The sequence below is a fragment of the Carassius auratus genome, unplaced genomic scaffold (assembly GCF_003368295.1).
Source record: "Carassius auratus strain Wakin unplaced genomic scaffold, ASM336829v1 scaf_tig00027883, whole genome shotgun sequence".
Taxonomy (NCBI): domain Eukaryota; kingdom Metazoa; phylum Chordata; class Actinopteri; order Cypriniformes; family Cyprinidae; genus Carassius; species Carassius auratus.
The window spans coordinates 1,335-23,067 of NW_020525635.1; the positions used below are offsets into that span (position 1 = coordinate 1,335).

General features: G+C 36.4%; 2 protein-coding genes across 5 annotated transcripts; both read right to left on the bottom strand.

The window, feature by feature from the left end:
• Positions 1–266: 266 nt before the first annotated feature.
• Positions 267–5,455, bottom strand: LOC113079383 (UPF0687 protein C20orf27 homolog). The gene is made up of 6 exons (XM_026251636.1): positions 5,235–5,455; positions 3,323–3,415; positions 2,928–3,061; positions 2,645–2,795; positions 1,272–1,397; positions 267–867 (listed from the first exon to the last, which is right to left on the bottom strand). The coding sequence occupies exons 2-6, from the start codon at positions 3,339–3,341 to the stop codon at positions 797–799; spliced, it is 501 nt and encodes a 166-aa protein (XP_026107421.1). The 5' UTR covers positions 3,342–3,415; positions 5,235–5,455; the 3' UTR covers positions 267–796.
• A 1,719-nt stretch (positions 5,456–7,174) lies between these two features.
• On the bottom strand, positions 7,175–19,476 carry LOC113079384 (E3 ubiquitin-protein ligase TRIM21-like). Of its 4 annotated transcripts, none has more exons than XM_026251637.1 (8): positions 19,408–19,476; positions 13,468–14,074; positions 13,262–13,357; positions 10,873–11,106; positions 10,562–10,709; positions 8,611–8,655; positions 8,355–8,381; positions 7,175–8,243 (listed from the first exon to the last, which is right to left on the bottom strand). In XM_026251637.1, exons 1-8 carry the CDS (start codon positions 19,449–19,451, stop codon positions 7,678–7,680), a joined length of 1,767 nt encoding a protein of 588 aa, XP_026107422.1. In that variant the 5' UTR covers positions 19,452–19,476; the 3' UTR covers positions 7,175–7,677. The 4 variants fall into 4 exon arrangements, with proteins under 4 accessions (XP_026107422.1, XP_026107423.1, XP_026107424.1 ...); XM_026251638.1 differs by lacking the exon at positions 19,408–19,476 and adding an exon at positions 16,498–16,572 and having other exon boundaries at positions 7,176–8,243; XM_026251639.1 differs by lacking the exon at positions 19,408–19,476 and adding an exon at positions 16,482–16,543 and having other exon boundaries at positions 7,176–8,243.
• Positions 19,477–21,733: the final 2,257 nt, after the last annotated feature.

Genomic DNA, 21,733 nt, shown 5'->3' on the forward strand with positions numbered 1-21,733 from the left:
TAGCACCGTCCTCAAACTGCTTCATTCTCTCTGGGTATGACAATAATGTCAGTTGCCAAGTTATGTTTGGGTAGGCCAATGCACTACAATGCATATCCCAAAATTATTTGTGCATGAAGCATTCAGCAAGTATTTTATACAGCTTACTTTTTTTTTATTTATTAACAAAACACATAATATTTGAGAATTGTAACACAGAAGTTGGAATTATTGATTATGGTTAAGCAAAAGGATTACATGATTTTATATAATCATCTATATACAGTGTATTCTAAGTACATGATTATACATACATTCCACATTTAGGCATTACGTTCAGGAAGTACTTGAAAAATAAATTAAATTCAAAAAAGTAGGTTGAGTGTTCTTAAAAGACATTCTAAATTTAATAACGACCAGCTAAGCTAAACTATTTTTCTTTGCAGTTTGTGGCATCTGAGAAGCTCAATATTTAGTGAATTAATGACTATTTCCTTCTTGTCCTTGGCCAGATGCACTAGTATTGCTTTTCTTTAAAAAAATGTTTTTGGTTCAGTTCTACTGTTATTAAACGCATAACCTTTATAATTCTGTTAAAAACTCAAGTTGAATTTGTGATGTCATTAGCAGACCTGTGATGCGTAGACTCTAGAACAATGGCTCTATTTTTGCTTTAGTGCGGGAAAAATGCAGTGATCCTCCATGGTTGTGATGTGCGTTGTTTAAATTTGGAGGCACATTCATATGTGCATTCAATCGTTTGGTTTATTTTCATCATTTACACAAGCAAACCTTTTTGATCACATCTTCTCTGTCATTATTTTCTGTGTTTTTCTTCACCAACACAATGCACTCCTTCGAGCAACATTGGTGTTCCGTGGTGACGATCTGTATAAAAAAAGTTATTTTAGTGGAGGTGATTCTCTATTTGCATCAAAACTGCATCGTTTTCAAATAGTTTTTATCTATGCACTTGAACTATATGGACTCACAGAGATGGATTATTCTTCTAAAATTCTGTTTGTGTTCTTTAAAAAAAAAAAAAAAAAATACAGCTGGAACAGCATGAGGGTGGATAAATGAAAAGAGATTTGAAAGGATTTCATTAAAAAAATTAATTATTTCTCCCATCCCATCTTAATATTTCTGTAAAATTGCTTTGAAACAATTGAAATGAACTGAAACGGCAGAGGCGAATATACTGGTCCAGAAACTACACACATCACTTCATGAAGGCTTTGTTATGAATAACTAGAGATCTGTCACCAGTTGGTGAGTGTACAGTATCTCACCCATGACTCTGGCCTGTAATCGAACTCGGACACTGCTGTCCCTTCTGCTTCTGTTGAGCAGGGTGAGTTCCTCTTGCACCACTCCCTCCTGCTGGGAGATGTACTCACAAACCACCCTCACTCCCCTTAAAAGAGCACAGGAAGATGAATGGCAATGTGTGAAGTCAGTACAGATACAGTAGAGTACAAAGATAACATAAAATGACAAGGGCAATAAAAAAGATGGGTAAAAGAAATAGAATAAGATTGGAAGACGGAAATCATCATAGAGAAATAATCACCTAACTGCAAAGTGCTTGCAGCTTCTTTTAGAATATAAATTGTATGCTCAGATACAGCAAACGTGCTTTGATTTCCCTAGCGATTCAACTGTGGCAAAAATGATACTACTATAAACACGCTAAGTGAGTTTCAAGCTAATGGAGAGATCGATGACAGACTGAAATATGAGTGTGACTATTGATCGTATCGTGATGTCTTGATCTTGATGTTTTATTACCAGTCAGGTGTACAAGCATTCTTAGATCTACATTAACGGCTCTGATCGCGCTTACAATCTTGTTTAAATTGTTTTTAATTGTAATTGCTTAGTTTAAGCTATATGTATCTAGTTTACTGAAACTTCTCATCATTTATGGAGTCAGGGAAGCCTAATGGATATTAATCTGGATTGTTTTCTTAAAGGGTTCTTGTTTAATCCCTAACAAGACTAAGATGGTTTCAAGATCACAAGCATTGCTCATTAATCTTGTGCCCCGGAGCAGAGCACTTAACCCAGGTTCCTGTATAAAGCTTCAGTATAAAAGGTGTCTGTTCAACACCTTTTAATAGAGCTCATGTGAATAAATGAGAATGCAAGGGTTGTAAGCAGACTTTGTACTGTATATTCTATCGTCATTGTACAATATGGTATTTTATGGTATTACATTTGTATTATTTTTGACAACATTCTGAGAAATAAAGTGCTCTTTGTGTTTATTAAATATAAGGAAATATCTATAAATTATTTCAAATATTGGTTAAAATATAATCTATGTTTCGAAACATGATCTAATGTTTCTGGACATATCAAATACATTACATAAATATAATAAATGAAAACATATTTATGGGTTATTTTCTGTATGCATTTTTAACATTCCTCCTACAAGTGCAACATGTATTTCGTAAAGCTTTTCATTTATTAAGGTGCTGTGAATTGTTATATATTCCATATTCTATTGTAACTATACAATACTATGGTATTTTGTGCATGCAAATCATTGTAAATGAAAAAAAAAAGTAAATAAGTTGCATGTACAAATGTGTGTGCAACTAAACACAACGTTTCTGACATGACCATTATAAGCCATGAGAACACTATAAAAACATACCCTCAGGGCGTGGTGTAATGCGTGTTGCACGTAGTCGTGGTTTTGCAGTACTGCGGAGTGCGGGAGAAAGGCAGACATCTTTGCCTAGTGTTGGGATTTGGGGCAAAGAAAAGATGATTTCATATTTGTGATGGCTCCTTAAAAATCCCACCTAGATACAGAATTTAGAGGTCAACAATTTCAGGATGCAACACATCTTATATACAGTTTTTTAATTTACTTATTTCATTTTTTTGTGTATAAAATTATTATTATTTTTTTTTTGCAAAGCAATTTTTTTCACCTTAACAAGATATGCACCATCAGGTTCTAGTAGCGCTGCAATGACTTTATCCTGAAGCTTTTCATCACAGCTTTTGTTAATGGGAATGTCTTCATCGTCATCGGTGAAATGTACTCCACCTTTTGAAGTGGAGCCTGGCGAAGAGAAAACAAGGGTGGAGTTGAGAACACAGAGATGGATACTGGACCAGAAGATACATGCTGCAATGATTAATGCAGGCTGAACCCAGAGTGGGAGAGCTGTCAGAACAAACACACACTGGAAGTGTTAAAAGACAATGAGAAAGGATAAATATATAATGCACATTTAGATGTTGTAAAGAAAAATCTAAATATTATTTAAAAAAAATGTATACACATTCAGATAGACGTTATGAACCCAGAAAAGACACTGACTTTTCCTTCCTGTTGCCATTTCAACATAAGGCCAGGGAAATCCAGGGATGATGATTGGCGTCAATTTGATATCATCTCTAGTGAAAATGATCCCTGCAGAAGAACAGAAAATGCTGTGAATTATGTAATCTATGATCAGTTTGTAATGTTCTGTACTGTCCTATTCCCTATAGAGAGAGAGAGAGAGAGAGAGAGAGAGAGAGAGAGACAGTGAGAGAGTGAGAGTAAGAGAGATTTAAAGATATTAAGCTGCATGCAGGTTATTTCCTCAACTTCTAAATTATTAAATGGGCATCCCATGAGCATTCTTGATTTGCATTTCATTGGCTTTGCAGCATAGTCCTGCTGGGTTCAATGCCACAGGATGGAGGTCCCCCACAGTAGTAACTGAGCTTAATATGGCGAATCATCCGAGTTATCATTTATGAGGCCTGTAATTAGGTTTGGATGCTTGCTTGTTTGCCCCCAATCGGTTTTAGGCTTTATACTGACACCATTCAGCATAGGTACATGAATTGTACTTCTTTTGTTTCATATCAAATATGTTTATGTTTTATTTTATTCATTTTGAATTATGCTTCTCTCTTCCTCATACTACACAAATCCACATAATGGAATTTTTTCAAATCAGTCCCCTAACCATATGCTGCATGGAAGAAAAGATGCACATAACACATATAACATATATAAGATATAAGGTTATAGGCTATAAAGTAAACATATTAATATTGTTATTATTTAAGTGAGAACTGCAAGATACAGCTGGTCATGTGAACTTGTGATGGGTGGACCCGCTCCATGTAAAAAAAATAATAAATAAAAAACATTATTCTAGAATATATATATATATATATATATATATATATATATATATATATATATATATATATATATATATATATATATATAATATTTTTGTCAAAATGGCTATGAATTTTAAAATGTGTGCACCTTTAAATAGCAGTTAAAATTGTTTTGGCGAATCATTGAATGGATCCCCAAAATTTTCAACTTGCAAGCTGTTGTTGTCATCACACAGCACACTGAGTTTTTGTACTATAAATGATGTAGGACTCTGTGTACTGTACAGACCTGCAGAGAGGTAAACCCTGATTTTTCCCCCCAGTAGATTTATTTGTAGATCATGCACGCAGATGGGACTCCAGGCCCATCCTGATTAATAGTGCCATAAACAACAATTTCACGTGAAAACCTTTGACTTTAATCGGTGTCATTACACCAGTTTAGTCAAGGTTATTTCAGAGAATGACACTCACATTCAAACCAAAGAGGCTTATGATACCGAGCTCATCCCGACTGACTTATTTCCATATATTCTTCCAAAGCACCCCTGCAAAATCACGTCAAACATGACGATAAGAAAAAGGCGGCTTATGCAACAATAATCGCTGAGATGGACGATGCAAGTTATAGAGATGTCTACATTAGATATAGGCAGTCCTTAGTAGTCCGCCTTTGACGGTCAAACAAACCCTTCGAAGGCAACGCCTGACGTTTCGTTCATAATTTTTTAAAGTATAGCGGTGTTAAAATGGGACAATATAGCGTCGCGTGCCAGTGTCCCGTTTGGCACAGCGAGAAAAAAAATCAACAATTCGACATTAAAAGCGTAAGTGGTTTGACCAAAATGTGCACATTTTGTATAATAATCATGCAGCTTATGTTTGACTTGTCGTCTAAAATCATAAATACACCTGGTGAAAAAAAAGTCTTCTGAAGACTGCAAGGCGCTTATTTTTTTAATCACATTAAATATAAGCTTCTAGCACCCATTTAAGAAAAAAAAAACACCTGAAATTGTGCCGTGAGGGTAGCTTAAATGTGCACGTGGACATAGACTAGTTGAAAATCAAAATAATTTTAATAAAAAATTCACTGAAATCAAACTTACCTGTCTTACATGTACTGTAGCTACTGTACCGTGGATCAGGTTTGTGGCATTGCCTGAAGCGCTGTGCCTGTGCTATCAGTCCCCTCGAACGCAGCGTGTGGAGGTCTGACGCTGCGCGCGGTCACTAAAAAGGAGCTACAGCCATTGGTTACTGTTGGTTACTTAACGTCTAGCTCTGCTTTTCTACCTCTCCTGTACATGCACGAAATGTGGAGTCAAGACAAGAGGTCCGGGCCCGTGCCCCAGCTATGGCAAGCCGCTTTAACATTTAATCTATAATTCGCACTAGTATCTAATTTAACGTTACTAGTAATTATTTTTTAGATACTAGTATTTATACTATCTTTCCATTAAGTACTAATAACTACTTATCCATTAACTAGTGCTTATTCTTAAGGTACCAGTGTCTTTTGTAAAGTAACTAGCCTTCGTTTTCATTAGATTACTATTACTTGTTACTAGTAACAGATTTTACATTTTTGCCATTGACTTCTGGTGGTGATCCGTCATTGTGATATCAACTTTTCTGTTTTGACTAATGTGTATTCCACTAGTGACTAGTACTTAATTTTTATTTACTAGTTCTCGTTAATTAGATACTAGTGCCTATTATTTAGACACTACTTATGTATTAGATACTAGTACTAGTGCCTATTAAATAGATACTACACATTTATTACATACTAGTACTTATTTCTTAATGTTACTAGTACGATTTGTTTTTAAATTGAACTGTAGCCATTTGGACTAGTCATAACTTAAGACAAGCTTTGTGTAGTAAATGTTCCTCTATTTGAACGCATGCTCGGGAATTTAGCCGCGCTCGCAGCTCTCTACCCGGACAGCACACCAAATACGCATAACCTTTATTTAATTAAAAGGAAATGTGAACTCATGAAATAAACATGAGTCCATCTCAACCATCCAATCAGAGTCCACATGATAATTCAATACATTAATATGCAGAATTAATAAGATTGTTAAGTAAGGCTAACTGGCTTTGTATGTTAGCCTATTTGCTTATTGGTAAGCATGAAAAACAAGAAAAAATTTAAAACCTGTTGTCCAACAAAAGTATAATGATATGTTTTAGTCCAAATTCACTTCACAACAACAAGCCTTTGAAATAACGTATTATTTGTAATCTGACATGGTTTCATTAAACAGAATGTGGGAGAAATCATGCCACTTTATATTACTCATTCATGTAAAAACATTCAATGTCTGTAGCATATATATGCAATGATAATAATAATAATAAGTTAGTGTACAGCCCTGGTATGATATTAATTGTTTTAACTGGAGGAAAACAAGGAAATAAAAGATAATAAAATTGGTTTCTTATCTCATCCTGCCACCAGAGGTCAACAAACACATTAGGCTATTATGTTTATGAAATTACAGTATTTACAAAACTGATAAAAATATGTTTTCTATGTGCTTGTGTACAAATAAAGTACTAGTTCTATTTTCTTAACAAGAAGAGTATAATTAATTACTAGTCACTATTGGAAAAAGTACTTGTATCTAATGATTAACTGGGGAGCAGTTGGGGGTTCGATGCCTTGCTCAAGGGCACCTAAGTCGTGGTATTGAAGGTGGAGAGAGAGCTGTTCATGCTATCACACTGCACACATACATCAGTTCAGTTTTTATAAGCCAACAAAGAAGTTGCAGTTTTGAAATATAGCTGCCTTTACAAAAAAATATTTAGAAATGTAAAGTTGCAATTATGATAAAAGGTCAAATTATTTTATTGTTATTATAATTATTATTAGTCACAATTGCATATGTAATCTTGTCTTTCCAAACCCATTAGACCTTCGTTCATCTCTGGAAAACTAATGAAGATATTTTTTAAGAAATCTGAGAGCTTTCTGAACCTTCATGGGTGAGCTGTACCTTTGAAGCAACAGTTACTCCCTAGTCCCTAACTTACAAAAGTTGCAGTGCAAATTCTTTTAAAGACCTTTTGGTCTCTGGTTTGACTTAAAGGACCATAATCTCATAATATGGACTCAGTATTTTGTATTCACATTTATTTTTGTTTTACTATAATGTACAGAACACATATTTGAACATTATACATTTTTATGCTTGGTCAAGCTTAAAACTAATGAGAGGTTATTTGTTTTACAATCAGATCTCCATCACCATCCAATCTTGTGTTCAGTGTCAAATTAAATCCCAACTTTCAAACCTTGCAAATAATTTCCCCTTTATAAGTCTTATTGTTTTAGGTATATCATAATATATTCTATAAGGTATAGTCTATAAGGATTAGCTGTTTATGTTTTGTTGAATATATATATAAAAAAACATCTAGCCAATGAATGATCTCATAGATTGTATTTAAAACCATATTACTTTTCATCCTTTGGAATTAAATAATAAAGTAAACAAACCCTGTGAGCTTTATTTTTGGTTCTATCCCAGTATTATTTCATTTTTCAGTATGCCAGCTTGGGTTTGCTGGATAGGCAGGACATATGATAAGCGGGGCCTCATTTTTGCCAGATTTGTTTGTGCATGGGCTGAAAAAAGGATATAAAGTCTCTGCAAAGGAGTCTGTGAAGGTAAATATCAGTGACTTTGTATCTGCATTATAAAAGGACAATTGACCTTTTTCATAGTCCACATACACGCCAATGTGCTGTGGTTTTGGGTTTACAACTATAGGCATTGATGGTTCTGTGCGGAAGACATATTCATGCTTGTCTCGTAGACTTAGAAACCAAAATCCATTAGCTGGGTTTGCAACTATTTTTCCTTTCCTGCCGATGGAGCACCTAGCAATGCCCAAATCCCAGTCCGTCTTCTCACCCACAACAACCTCCCAGTAATGGCAGCCAGAGCTAATACCTTGGTGGCCAAGTACACACACAACACGGTCAAACCGTTCAATTGTGTCTGGCACCGTCTGGTAGCGGTCACTGCAGTGCACCTGTTTACCATCATCAGAGATAATCAGACGCGGATGGGCTGAGTCTCGATCTAGGGTCACGTCCACTGAGGAGAGAAACAGGACAGAATTGAAAACAATATGTTTGCAAACATACAAATGAAAAAGGTGACATAACAAATATTTGAAATATCTAATAATGTAAAATGATCTCATACTTGCATATTCCTGCACTTTCCATACTTCTACAGGTATAAGAAAGCAGAAAAAAATATTACTTTTGAAAATGAAAATAATAATAATAATAATAAATTAACAAAAATGCAGAATTAAATGGCTTTGTACAAGACTGTATAGAGTCACTCCAATCATACACAATACCAGTCAAAAGAAAAAAGCACTGTGCCCCCAGCACTGAAACTGTTGGGAAGCTAAAACTGTACTAGTCGGAAAAAAGGAGGATAAAAAACGTACTTTGTTGATATATTTCCTGTGGGTTTCCTGTGGAAGGGCGCAAACCTGACAGCAAAACAATACATACCATAAACATGACTGAGAAAACAGTGACATGTAAAGATCAAAAATCTGGTCTTACAGAGTTTTTCACAAATCTTACAAGTCTTTTACAGATTTAGTTTTAAGGTCCAATTCTCACTATTAACTAACCATTACCTTTGACTTTTGCCTCAATTAACTCCTAATTTGCTGCTTATTAATAGTTTATAAGATTGTTGTTAAGTTTAGGGTATTGGGTAGGATTGTGGATGTCATGCATTATATGTACTTTATAAGCACTAATAAACAACCAATATGTTAATAATAGGCATGCTAATAAGCAACTAGTTATTAGTGAGAATTGAAGCCTATACTAAAGTGTTACAGTTTTTTCGAGTTTTTTTTTTTTTTGGTTTTGTACTATTTTCACAAGCAGCTGTTACATTTTCAAAACTCGTAGTACTAATATCACAACAGATCATCAAAAGTGCAGTTTTTCCCCCAAAAAATTTTAGCGTATTTTCAATTGTCTTAGTACAATACACACAATCACAAAATATCATTTTCACTACACAAAATAATTGTTTCATCTATATAAATGTTTAATTCATAATAACTACTTTTCATAAAGCTCTTACTATCAAACTTAATTTGCATGTCTTCTTTGTCTTTGTCTTCAGTTTAATAAATGTTTCTATTATTTAATCTGACTCATCTTAATGGTTAATCAGTGAATCATTTGGTACAGATATAGATTCAATAGATATATCTTCTAATGAACTTGTTTGCAATTTAGGTATAAAGAAATGTAATGTTTTTTTGTTTTGTTTTTTACACTATACGTGATTTATTATAGATGATAACCACTATTTTGAAAGTCTGTGTGACTGAGTGGTTCAGGTAAACCCTATGTTATTGAATGGCAATATCTGGCAATATCTGAAATCCTTGTTCTTGTGGGAGATTTTAAAATTTTCTATGAGAAAAACCCAGAATTTTTGAAGGGTAGGTTTAGGAGTAGTGTAGTGGGCTAGAATATACAGTTTGTACAGTATAAAACCCATTAGCCCTATGGAATGTCACCAGTAGCTGTTTTTGGCACAGGCGAACCGGGTAACCGCCTGGGCCAGCATTTTTTCATGATACATAGGGGGGCATCACGAACAGTTAAAAAATAAAAATAATAATGCTCTGCACCACTGCCGCGATAAAAAAAAAATCATTTTGTTTCTTATGCTCTAAACAACGTGATGACATGAAATAAAAAAACTAAATTCAAAAAACTTTTTTGTGTGTCTCAGGAGGATATAGTGTATAAAGACAGACATTTGGTGTGTAAGGGCATGTTACTGTAATGTAACCCTCCTATTATGCTTTAGCTGTATAAAACATAATCCTACGGTCTTTTGATTTCAATTTAAATTGCAATTGATTGTTAAAAGTACTAAATTAAAAGAAGAGTGTTGTGTTTTCGCAATTCATATCACAATTATTATGTGGAATGAAAATATGTGCAACTACAATGAAATCATGAGATCAGGTTTTAAAAGAATGACTAGTGGTATTACAAATGTGATCAGTATATAGTTTTGTACTAAGAGAATTGAAAATAGTACCAAACCAATAATAATAATAATAATAATAAATATCAAATCTCCTTGATTTTAAACAAATAATACGTATCAATACTAATACAAAAACGTTTCTGAAATGCTCTTCAGTCAAGGATGATGTCATTTTGTTTACATTTACAATTTTCAAACACATTAAAAAATAATCATTAATTTTAAGGAATATATGAAAAATAAAATTCAATTGTTATGCACTTTACAGTCTAAAGAAAAATAAAAGTCATTTGGGTTTGGAACTGCAATGAAAGTGTAGGTAAATGATCGGTTAAAGAGCAGTTTATGAAGGAACATTGTCTTACAGATCGCAGATAGTTTTCTTAATGCTTCCTGAACCTCCTCCGCCATCTGAGTGACATTTCTCAGCACTACTCCTGCACTGGGGTCAGGGGTCAAGACCACTTCTGCCCAGCTCTTTGTCTCAGGTAAAGTACTGTAGGCTGGATATGTCTAAAAAAACAGCGATACATTAATTAAATACTGTATACAGTATATTTCAGGGTAATAAATATAAAACAAACAATTGGCTTTTGACAAGTTAAGTTATTTAAGGTGAATACATGGGACAATTTCTCAAATATCAATAATTAAAACAGTTTAAGTCTGGCTTTACCTTGAAGAAGGAAACATGATCTTTGGACTGGGCCAACTGATTGATGTTGCTAAATCTATTTCTAAGTTCAGAGATCTCCATCTGCAGGTCACGTATGAAGGCCTGAGAGCGAAGTTCTGCAGCACGCTGTCCCATCTCCACCACCTCCAGAAGTTCAGCCTGGGACTTCTCAACAGCTTTCATTAACTCAGCAAACATACTCACAGTACCTGCTTTCTCTTGGTCTGCTTTTACCTTAAAGCATACAAATGAGACGATGGACAAAATATAGCAAATAATTAGGATAATTAAGGGAATGAGGAAACCACGTTTTTTCAAACCCATTTTTCTATGGAAATAAAAGGTATGATGTGAGCAACTAAGGTGCATCTGTGGTGTGTGTGTGTGTGTGTGTCTGCAAAAGCACTCGGTCAGTCAGTATTCCTCTGTATAGAGAGCGAGAAAAATGCCAAAGTGTAAATAAAACTCAGTGGTGAGTGGACCACATTTCAAATCAGCTTGATTGTGAGCTTGTCCTACTCCGAGTGCTCCACTCCCGCCTGGCCGTCTTTGATGAAATTGGCCAAATACGCCCACTAGGAGATGGAATCCCACTAAGCCCGGTCTTGCTGCAGCCAAGGCACAGCAGAGGCTACTGTGAGGATCGCAAGTGGATTTAGCAGAGGGATCCGAAACGGGCTTGTCCTTTTCTCAGTCCTCACCCATTAGATCCACGGCTCCCTCCCTCAGGGCTCGGAAGCACGCAATGCGGTTTCTTCTCCCCAGAGAGAGTGCCAGGTGCTTCATCTATCTACCTACAAGGAATTTACTGTAATGAAAGTCGACATGGAGGAGACTATGGCCTTCTGTTTTTCCCCAATATCCACACGAATAGTAGAGATTGTGGTATAAACCATATTCATCCTGACTCTTCAGCCCGACAGCCACAAATTATTCTGAGTGGGGCTGAGTGTGAAGGGATATGGGGCGATGCCAGAAGTGGTTCTTGCCTGCCTCATTTCAATGGATCATGTCCACACTAGTGGGCACCGAGCAGGCTCTGGTATTGGAGTAAGAAGTGAACATTCTCTTGAGGAAGGAGGCCATAGAATGTGTTCCTAATCTCTCTCTCTCTCTCTCTCTCTCTCTCTCTCTCTCTCTCTATTGCTTTCTTTCAGGGGTGAAGCATACCAGTATTGGGTTCTTCCGTTCAGCCTGTCACTCTCACCCGAGAAGGTCACTCAAGGTTTACTGTCAAACCATTTCAGAGACTGTTTGGTCTGATGGCAGCTGCGTCCAACATGATACCTTTTGGCCTGCTGTACATGAAACCCTTGGAGTGGTGGTTCAGGACCAATGGATTTCCTCTAAGGGGGAACACAGATCCTCATGTGGGCCTAGGAAAAACTCCTCTCCCTGACAGCAGTGTACATCCCTGGGCACCTCAATCACGGAGCAGAAAGTCGTGACATTTACTAAGTATTGTAACCCATACATGGAATTGGTGCTTTGCATTTAACCCATCCAAGTGCACACACACAGCAGTGAGAAGTGAACAAACCATGAACACACACCCGGAGCAGTGGGCAGCTACATATCCAGTGCCTAGGGAGCAACTGGGGGTTCAGTGCATTGCTCAAGGGTACTTCAGCCATGGGTATTGAGGGTGGAAGAGAGCGCTGTTCATTTACTCCCTCCACCTACAACTCTTGGTAGCACTGAAGGTCACAGGTCCAACTCTCTAACAATTAGGCCACAGCTGCCACAGCCGTCCCCTGCAAGCCCCAGTCACCTGCTCAGTTGGGAAGTTTGGGATTTGTCATTTTCTTCTGTGTAATCTGAGCTTCTTCATACATTGCTACACTATTCAATAGAACTGTTTTGCCAATTTTGTGCATTTTGCTAAAGGAAAAAATATATATAATGGAAGTCAATGGCTAGGATCAACAGATTTGAGGGTAAGTAAATAATGCCAGAATTGTCATTTTTGGGTGAACAAAAAAAATTTTTTACCCCCCCCCCCCCCTCCAATTTGTAGAGCTTAATCACAATAATAGCTGTATGAAGATTCTTCAAAAATTCCAGTTAAATTCCAATTAAATTAAATTAATTTTTATTTTTATTTTGTATGAAATACCAACCCAAGCTCATGAGAAAACGTGATTTTGTATGAATTCATATACTGTGAATCATAACAGTTTATTAACATTTAAAAGTAAGCATGAAGGTCTACCAGTAACCCCAACCCTATACACTCATCAGTGGGGCTTGAAAGCAGATTGTATGAAAACATACAAATGAGATCGAATGAATTCAGTCAACTTAGCTATCAATTTACTCAAACATAAAATAGCTACTAATTATCAGGTGAGTGTGTTGGAGCTATTCCTTTAAAATGTTAAATACATACTTGAATTTCTGCAAGTGATGTTTGGATCTCCTCTATCTTCCTCTCTCTGACTGTAATCAATCCTTGTACCTCCACCTCCAAGATGCGCAACTGGGACTTAAGCAGAGATACAAATTGTTAATACAGATGCAACACATACATAAACATTTTCCTTTAGTCCTACATTGAATTTACTTCTTATTCATGTGCATTATTCATACACTAACCTTCTTAATATTCATCTCTCTTTTGGCATCTATCACAGAATGCCCATAATGTTCCTTCTCTGCACATGTTATACAAATGCATGTCTGGTCAGTCCTGCAGAGTAGCTCCAAACTATGCCCATGTATGGGACACTGTGGCCCATTGGAACCTGTTCCACTCACACTTAAGTTTTGCTTAGGTGTCTTGGCAGGAGGGAGAGAATGAGCATCATGGGTGGATGATGTACTTTGGAAGCGGGTTCTCATTTCTGGTAGCAGGCCTCTGGGCAGCTCTACTGGTCTGTTCTGCGCTAAAGGGTTCACTGCAGAAAGAGAGTTGGATGGTGAATCTGCAGGTGCGCTCATCGTAGTGTCCGCCATCCGTTTAAACTTCTCTGTGATCTCTTTGAGCGTGTGATTGATGTGGAGCTCAGGACGCTTGCGGAAGCTTTCCTTGCACATAGGACAGAAGCAGCTTTTCCCCTGACCCTCCCAGTAGGACGTGATGCATGATGAGCAGAAGCTGTGGCCGCAGGGTATGGAGACAGGATTGGTGAAGACATCTAAGCAAATAGAACAGGTAAACTGCTTCTCTGACAGAAATTCACCAGGAACTGACATTGTGTATCTGAAAGGAAACAGACTGATTGAAAAACACAAAATACACAGGTGCACTCAAACACATCAGCCACTTAACCACTATGTGGATTATTATTAGTAGTATTATTAGTATTATTTATAATTTGGAATAATTGTGATTTTAAAGAATGAAAGACGTCTCTTATGTTAACCAAGACTGTAGTTATTTGATCCAAAATATCTTATATTTTAAAATGTTATTTATTCCTGTGATGGCAAAGCAGAGTTTAAAGCATCATTACTCCAGTCTTCAATGTCATATGATCCTTAAAAAATTCATTCTGATATACTGATTTGATGTTCAATTCGTATTAAATAGTATTGTAGCTATTAAAGGCCATGTTGCAGGTTAACCACCACTTTCGATTAATGGGTACATAAATCACTCAAGATATGTATATCATTTTTATAATGTCTCAAACATGGTCTTAAAGACCTTTTTTTTTTTTTTACGTTTTTGGAATTAACAGAGTTTTTTATGCAACTTGGTAATGACGTCACGTTGGGGAGAAGTGGAGGAAAGGTAGCCTCAGCCTAGTATGATGCCGCGTTCCAGCCAACCCGTAACCCATGTTTTTCCAACCTTAAACCCGTGAAAGTGCTCTGGAACAGCAGACAAACCCGTGACTTCCCACCCGTGACGTACACTACTGAATGTCATTTGAGCTCAGTGTTTTCAGTCTGTGTTTAAAGTCGTTTGGTACTATGCAGTGTCTAAAGAATTTATGATCAGCTATTGCCAGTCTTCCTCACAAAGATGAATTTTTAAAAGCCTATTTTATTTTATTTATTTTTTATATATTTTTTAAATAAATGTTGTGACTGACAATGGCGATTAACTTGCACCAGTTTCCTGATTTGTAGCCCACACCAGTGCTTAATATCCTAATGATTTTTGGCATGAAAGAAGAATCGTTGATTTTTACAATGTATTGTTGGGTATTGCTAAAAATATACCCGTGCGATTTTAAGACTGGGTTTGTGGTCAAGTGACACAAATATTAAACAGTTAAAACAACATTTATACTACTGCCACTACTACTACTACTAAATGTTTCTTGAGCACCACATTTCCGATGGAACAGTGTGACACTGAAGATTGAAGTAATGACTTCTGAAAATTCAGCTTTGCCATCACAGGAATAAATAAAATTTGAAAATAGATTTTATAATCCACAGTGAGCATAAGAGACATCATTCAAAAACTATTCCCAAATTGTAACTAGTGGTGTATATAATAATTTCAAGTAAGTGAAGTGGCCAAGTATGGTGACCCATACTCAGAATTTGTATTCTGCATTTAACCCATCCAGCAGTGAACACACACACATGGAGCAGTGGGCAGCCATATTGCTGCGGCACCGTCAGAACGGTTGGGGGTTCGGTGCCTTGCTCAAAGGTCTCACTTCAGTCATGGTGGAAGAGAGTACTGTGCATTCATTCCATCCCACCTACAATTTCTGCCGGACCTGTAACTCAAACCTGTGAACTTGAACTTACAAGTCTGACTCTCTATCTATTAGGCCACGACTGCCCCAGTCATGGCATAATGCAACTATTAAAACTGGCGTTAAAAGGGAACAGTTATTCTAAACTAGTAACTACAATGTTGGAATGAAGTCAGACCAGCTACACAGATACAAAAAGCTGGTATAGGTGCAGCCTGTTCTAAAAACTGTTCTAAGAAAACCAAGAGCTGGAAAATACTCTGAAATCTTCTTAGTTTATCATTAAAAATTAGTTCTTCTTAAAGGAAAATTTGCAGTAAAGTACAACCACATGCTTATATTATGGGTGTATTCACACCAGGAAAGCCCACTAGTTCCCTTACTTTGGTCTGGACCAAATATTATTAATTTTTTGGGTGTGGTTCACACAGCCCTTTTTGCAAGTGAACCAGAAACCGTAAACAAAACCACACATCCTTAAGGTGATCCATTCATTTGTTCATCCATTTTACCGTACCAGATTTTGTTTGGAAGCGGACCGAGACCACCTCTTCAGCTGGGTCTCGGTACGGTTGTGTGGTCCGCACCAGAGTGCAATTGCTGTTTTTCATACCTGGCTAAAAGATCCACACCAAAGAGGGAAACGATCTCAAGTTTGATTCAGTCGAAACAAACAAGACAGGTGTGAACACACCCATAATCTTCTGACAAATGTCTCTTATAAGAAGCAAGTTAACAAAAATATGAATAGTATTAATACCACTATGTTGTGTTTATTAAAATAGCTAGAATCTCATGATCTCAGTAAATTACATGTCATCACTTCTACAGAAAGGACAGTTACATAAAGTAGATCCCAAACTTACATAAACACCTTCATATACACTTAGTACAGTATATGAGTATATGGAAATACAATCTAAAAGACAAATTCCCCTACATACATACTCATTTAAAAACGAACCTCTTGTCTGTCCTTTGCTCTTCTCTTCTGTTCCACTCACGATGTGGCACATACGTTCACTATGAAGTGGAGACCTCCTGGAAACAGGTATGTTTGCATACCAACAGGCCAAGCACACCCCTGGTTGCTGATCCAACCAGTCAGTAAAGTGCAGATCTTTATTATTATTATTATTATTATTATTATTAGAGATTTTAAGGCTTTTAAGATTTTTCACATACTTTTTTAACACATGCTGTCTCATAATATGAGTTCATTGTGTGATATCACTGTAGGTGACAAAAAAATTATGAAAATAGAAAGTAATTTTTGCTTCTCATTTCTAAGAATGACTGACAAAAAAAATTAATAAGATCAGAAGTTTTTTGATTGTTTCATTCATAAGTATTGTTGAATAGTAAATGTTTGCTGTAGGACTCATATCTTTACATAAGGCAAGGCAAGGCAAGTTTATTTATGTAGCACATTTCGTACACAATGGTAATTCAAAGTGCTTTACATAAAAGAAAGTAAAATAATCATGAAGAAAAATAATAACAAAAATAAAACAAGTAAAACATTTAAAAACAGTTAGAAAATGATTTTACATAAAAATAATAATAATAAAACAATAATAAAACAAAACAGTGAAAATATAGTGCAATCAGTTTGGACATTGCACAGTGCTCATTCAACAAATGCACAGCTAAAAACATGCGTTTTGAGTCTAGATTTAAATGTGACTAGTGTTTTAGCACATCTGATCTCTTCTGGAAGCTGATTCCAACTGTGGGCAGCTTAGTAACTAAAGGCAGACTCCCCTTGTTTTGTGTGAACCCTTGGTATTTCTAACTGACTCGATCCTAGTGATCTAAGTGCTCTGTTAGGTTTATATTCAGTGAACATATCTGCAATATATTTCGGTCCTAGGTCATTTAGTGACTTATATACGAGTAAAAGTACTTTAAAATCAATCCTAAATGTAACTGGAAGCCAGTGTAAGGACCTGAGGACTGGTGTGATATGCTCAGATTTTCTGGTTCTAGTCAGAATCCTGGCAGCAGCGTTCTGGATGAGCCTACAGCTGTCTAGTGGTCTTTTTGGGGAGGCCAGTGAGGAGCCCATTACAATAGTCCACCCTGCTGGTGATAAAGGCATGAACAAGTTTCTCCAAGTCTTGACTGGAAACAAAACATCTAATTCTTGCGATGTTTTTTAAATGATAGTATGCTGATTTAGTTACTGCTTTGACATGACTACTGAAACTAAGGTCTGTCTCCAGAATCATACCAAGATTCCTGACTTGATTTTTAGTTGTTTGACCCCTAGAGTCAAGGTATGCATTCACCTTGAACACTTCATCTTTGTTTCCAAATGCAATGACTTCAGTTTTTTCCTTGTTTAACTGAAGAAAGTTCTGGCACATCCAACTATTAATTTCATCAATGCATTGGCAGAGGGAGTCAATGGGGCTGTAGTCATTTGGAGATAAGGCTAGGTAAATCTGGGTATCATCAGCATAGCTGTGATAGGCAATTTGGTTCTTTCTCATTATTTGACTTAGTGGAAGCATATACAGGCTAAACAAGAGCGGTGCAAGAATTGACCCTTGTGGGACTCCGCATGTCATGGACGTCCACTTAGACTTATGCTCTCCTAGACTCACATAATAGCCTCTCCCTTCTAAGTATGATCTGAACCATTTGAGTACCATCCCTTAAAGCCCGACCCAGTTTTCCAGTCTCTCTAGTAGTATGTTATGATCGACAGTGTCAAACGCAGCACTGAGATCTAGCAATACCAGCACCGATATTTTGCCAGAGTCACATTTTAAGTGAATATAATTTATTATCTTAATCAGATTGAAAATTGTCCAGGTATCCATTTGAGTTTAAGTATTTGTTCAGCTGATTAAAAACTACCTTTTCTAGAATTTTGCCTATAAAAGGAAGATTAGATATTGGTCTAAAATTGCTCAAAATTGTGTTATCAAGATTGGTCTTTTTCAGGAGGGGCTTTACAACTGCAGTTTTTAGGGAGTTTGGAAATGTCCCAGAGAGAAGTGAGGCATTCACCACTTCTAAGAGATCTGCTTTTAAGCAGTTAAGCACACTTTTGAAAAAAGATGTGGGGAGTGTGTCAAGACAACAGGTTGATGATTTTAGTTGCTGCACTATGTCTTCCAGAATTTTGCTATCAATTTTTTCAAAAATAGACATAGTATCTTTTTGATATTTTGGCCGAATCTGTCTGACCTCTGCATTACTTGAGGATGTGCTAATCGCCTTCCTGATATTTATGATCTTCTCAGAAAAGAAAGAAGCAAACTCATTGCATTTGCTGTCTGATAGCATATCAGTGGGAATCTGACTTGGGGGGTTTGTCAGTCTCTCAACAGTGGCAAAAAGAGTACGAGTGATATTTTAAGTTACTGTTTATAATGTTTGAGAAGAAGTTCTGTCTAGCTGTGGCTAGTTTCACATTAAAAGCATGAAGGATGTCTTTATAGATGCTATAGTGAATTTCAAGTTTCGTCTTCCTCCACATCCGCTCAGCTTTTCTGCATTGTCTTTTCATAGTCTGAACTGCTGTTGATCTTCTCCAAACTGATTTCTGTCTGTTTGTTTTCTTACTGACTATTATTGGAGCAATATCATCAATAACATTCTTAACTTTTGAGTTGAAGGAATCAAGGAGAATATCAAAAGAGTCTGCAGAAATGCTTGGTGTTAAAGATATAGCCTCCATAAATAGTACACTTGTGTTCTCATTTATGCATCTCCTTCTGACAGAGGACCGATCTAGATTCAGTGGTAGCAGAGATCAATATATCAAAGAAAATAAAGAAGTGATCAGATAGTGCTACGTCCTTAATAACAATGGATGAAATGTTTAGACCCCTACTGATGATTAGATCCAGAGTGTGTCTACCTTTGTGTGTGGGTCCATGCACATGCTGAATCAGGTCTTTGCATGTTGTAAACCGTTTTTCAACACTGGAAAATCATTCACATCTTTACACAATATTTAATGTAATTTATTAATAAGATTCGGGAGGAGCGCGTCAGATACTTAGCCTAATCAACACAGGTGGACCATAATCAAGTAATCAATCCCATAGTATAAATATCGCTGACTTACCTCTATCCATTGACGGTTTATCAGCATCCCTCCTCCACCCCATCTCCTCACTTCAAGTTCACTTTATAAATAGACAGGGGTACTCTTAGGTTCGGGCCATTCCCGAGCTCGGAGCCCTTCCCCGGACAGCACGCCAAATACGCATACCATACCTCAGCTAATTATATGTAAACGGTAACTAGTGAAATATGCGCTATCACAAATGGCCAATAAATGATATTCAAAAGTGCATAGTAACATGGTGTCTCGTTCCTTGAATGAAAAGGTTTTGAAAGAAACGAATGAGCCAGTGATTCAATCGCCCATTTAGACGAACATTTTTCCTGCCTCCCAGTGTGCATTACTATCCAGCCTATCTGCCCTAAATAGTATTGAAATTACTAATTATGACATAGAATTTAGGATGGATTGTACACAATGCAAATTGGGACGCAGGCTTGTTTCGTTATAATTGAATCAGCCATTTTAAATGAGTCGTTTGGTTTGATTTGAATGGTTCAATTAAATCATTTATCAAAACGGGCTTGCTTCCACCTACTGGTCTTTAGCAAGGTTTTAGCACAAAAGCACATTTAGCAAAATATTGTTAATTGTCAATATATTGACCAAAATTCCTCCATTTCAGGCCCAAGAAGGGAAAAAGGAGATTATAAATAATAGTTAAATTAATAATGATACTTTTTCATTAAATAAAACTTTAAAAGGGATATTATAAAGATAATAACCACAACCCATTTTTTATTTTCTTCAAATATTTGACCACTATATATACAGAGAGAGAGCAGTAGTAAAGAAGTGGCTGTTGTTACTTCTTACTTGAAATTCAGTGTTTCAAAGTAGTTCAACACAAGAAACTAAAACACTGCACTTCGCAGGATTTTTTTTTTGTATTAAACATTTTTTAATGTTCAAATAGTCATCCATTTTCATTCTGAAGTATTTAATGTACAAATAGATACCATGTTCATCCTAAAGAAAGTACATACACATACACACACCAAATACAAACATTTTCAATATCAGGAGGGTACCACACATTCACACACACATTTCTCCAGGGGTCTTTTTAGCATTTAACATGCACACTTTTCTGTTTTATCTGGCCTTACAACAACACTTGGACACATGTTAACTAGAATACAAACAAACATTAACTATCTTATCAAGCAGGGTAAATTCTTCATCCTTACTTGGAAGCAACAAACTAATTGGTATTGTGTTATGTATTAGTGTGTACTTACTGCGCAAGCTACCTATTATCCTTTCTATATGTATCCTAATGTGTGCTATAGCACGTGTGTCTACCTCATCCTTAATATCGAGTTGACATCTACGTTTATTGAATGGAGGAATTGTAACTTCCGCGCACATCATTCCCACACTGTCTTTAATAATCAAAGCCTCTGTCCGCTAACACTACATCACCAGGCAACAGTTTGTTAAGAAGCCCACAATTTTCAGTTATGTGCTTGTCAGATGCTCGCCCCTCCCATCCCTTTGAAACAAATGAAATTAGGCCTTGGGGTGTAATTCCTATCAAATATTTAATTGTGTGTGTACCTTTGTAGTGGGAAAAGGATTGTGCACACGCCATTGAATTTTGCCTCTCTGTATGTATTTCAAAACAGGTCAACAATAATCGGTACACGCTTTCCAAAAGTTTCCAAAAATTTATGTGGCATTGTGGCTTGTAAACAATGTCGCTCAGGCCAGTACAACAAGGGAGTAAGGCGTGCATACAGCACATCTATGGTGTCAGCAAAGGTAGCAGAAAGGGTGCTAGGTGACACATTAAAAATGTGTGAAAGATGCTGGATTGGAAGATCAAGCCTTAGACGAATGAGTGTCAGTAAAACCATTTGAAATTGTGACAGCTTCTTTGCAACTGGCAGGAAGGGCTTAACAGTAGTAAACATTGAAAACAAAACGGCAAAACATTGAAAGTCCCGTATAATATTGTACTTTTTCTGTATTATCTTTGAAAAAACTCTTCATCCATCATCTGTTTGTTTAACTCAGACCTAAGCTCCCTATTTTCCTGCAAAAGGCGGGTTAATTCTGCACTGCTTTGCGCACAGAACTGGCATTCTGCTCTTAGTCTCTTATCTGCTGGTTT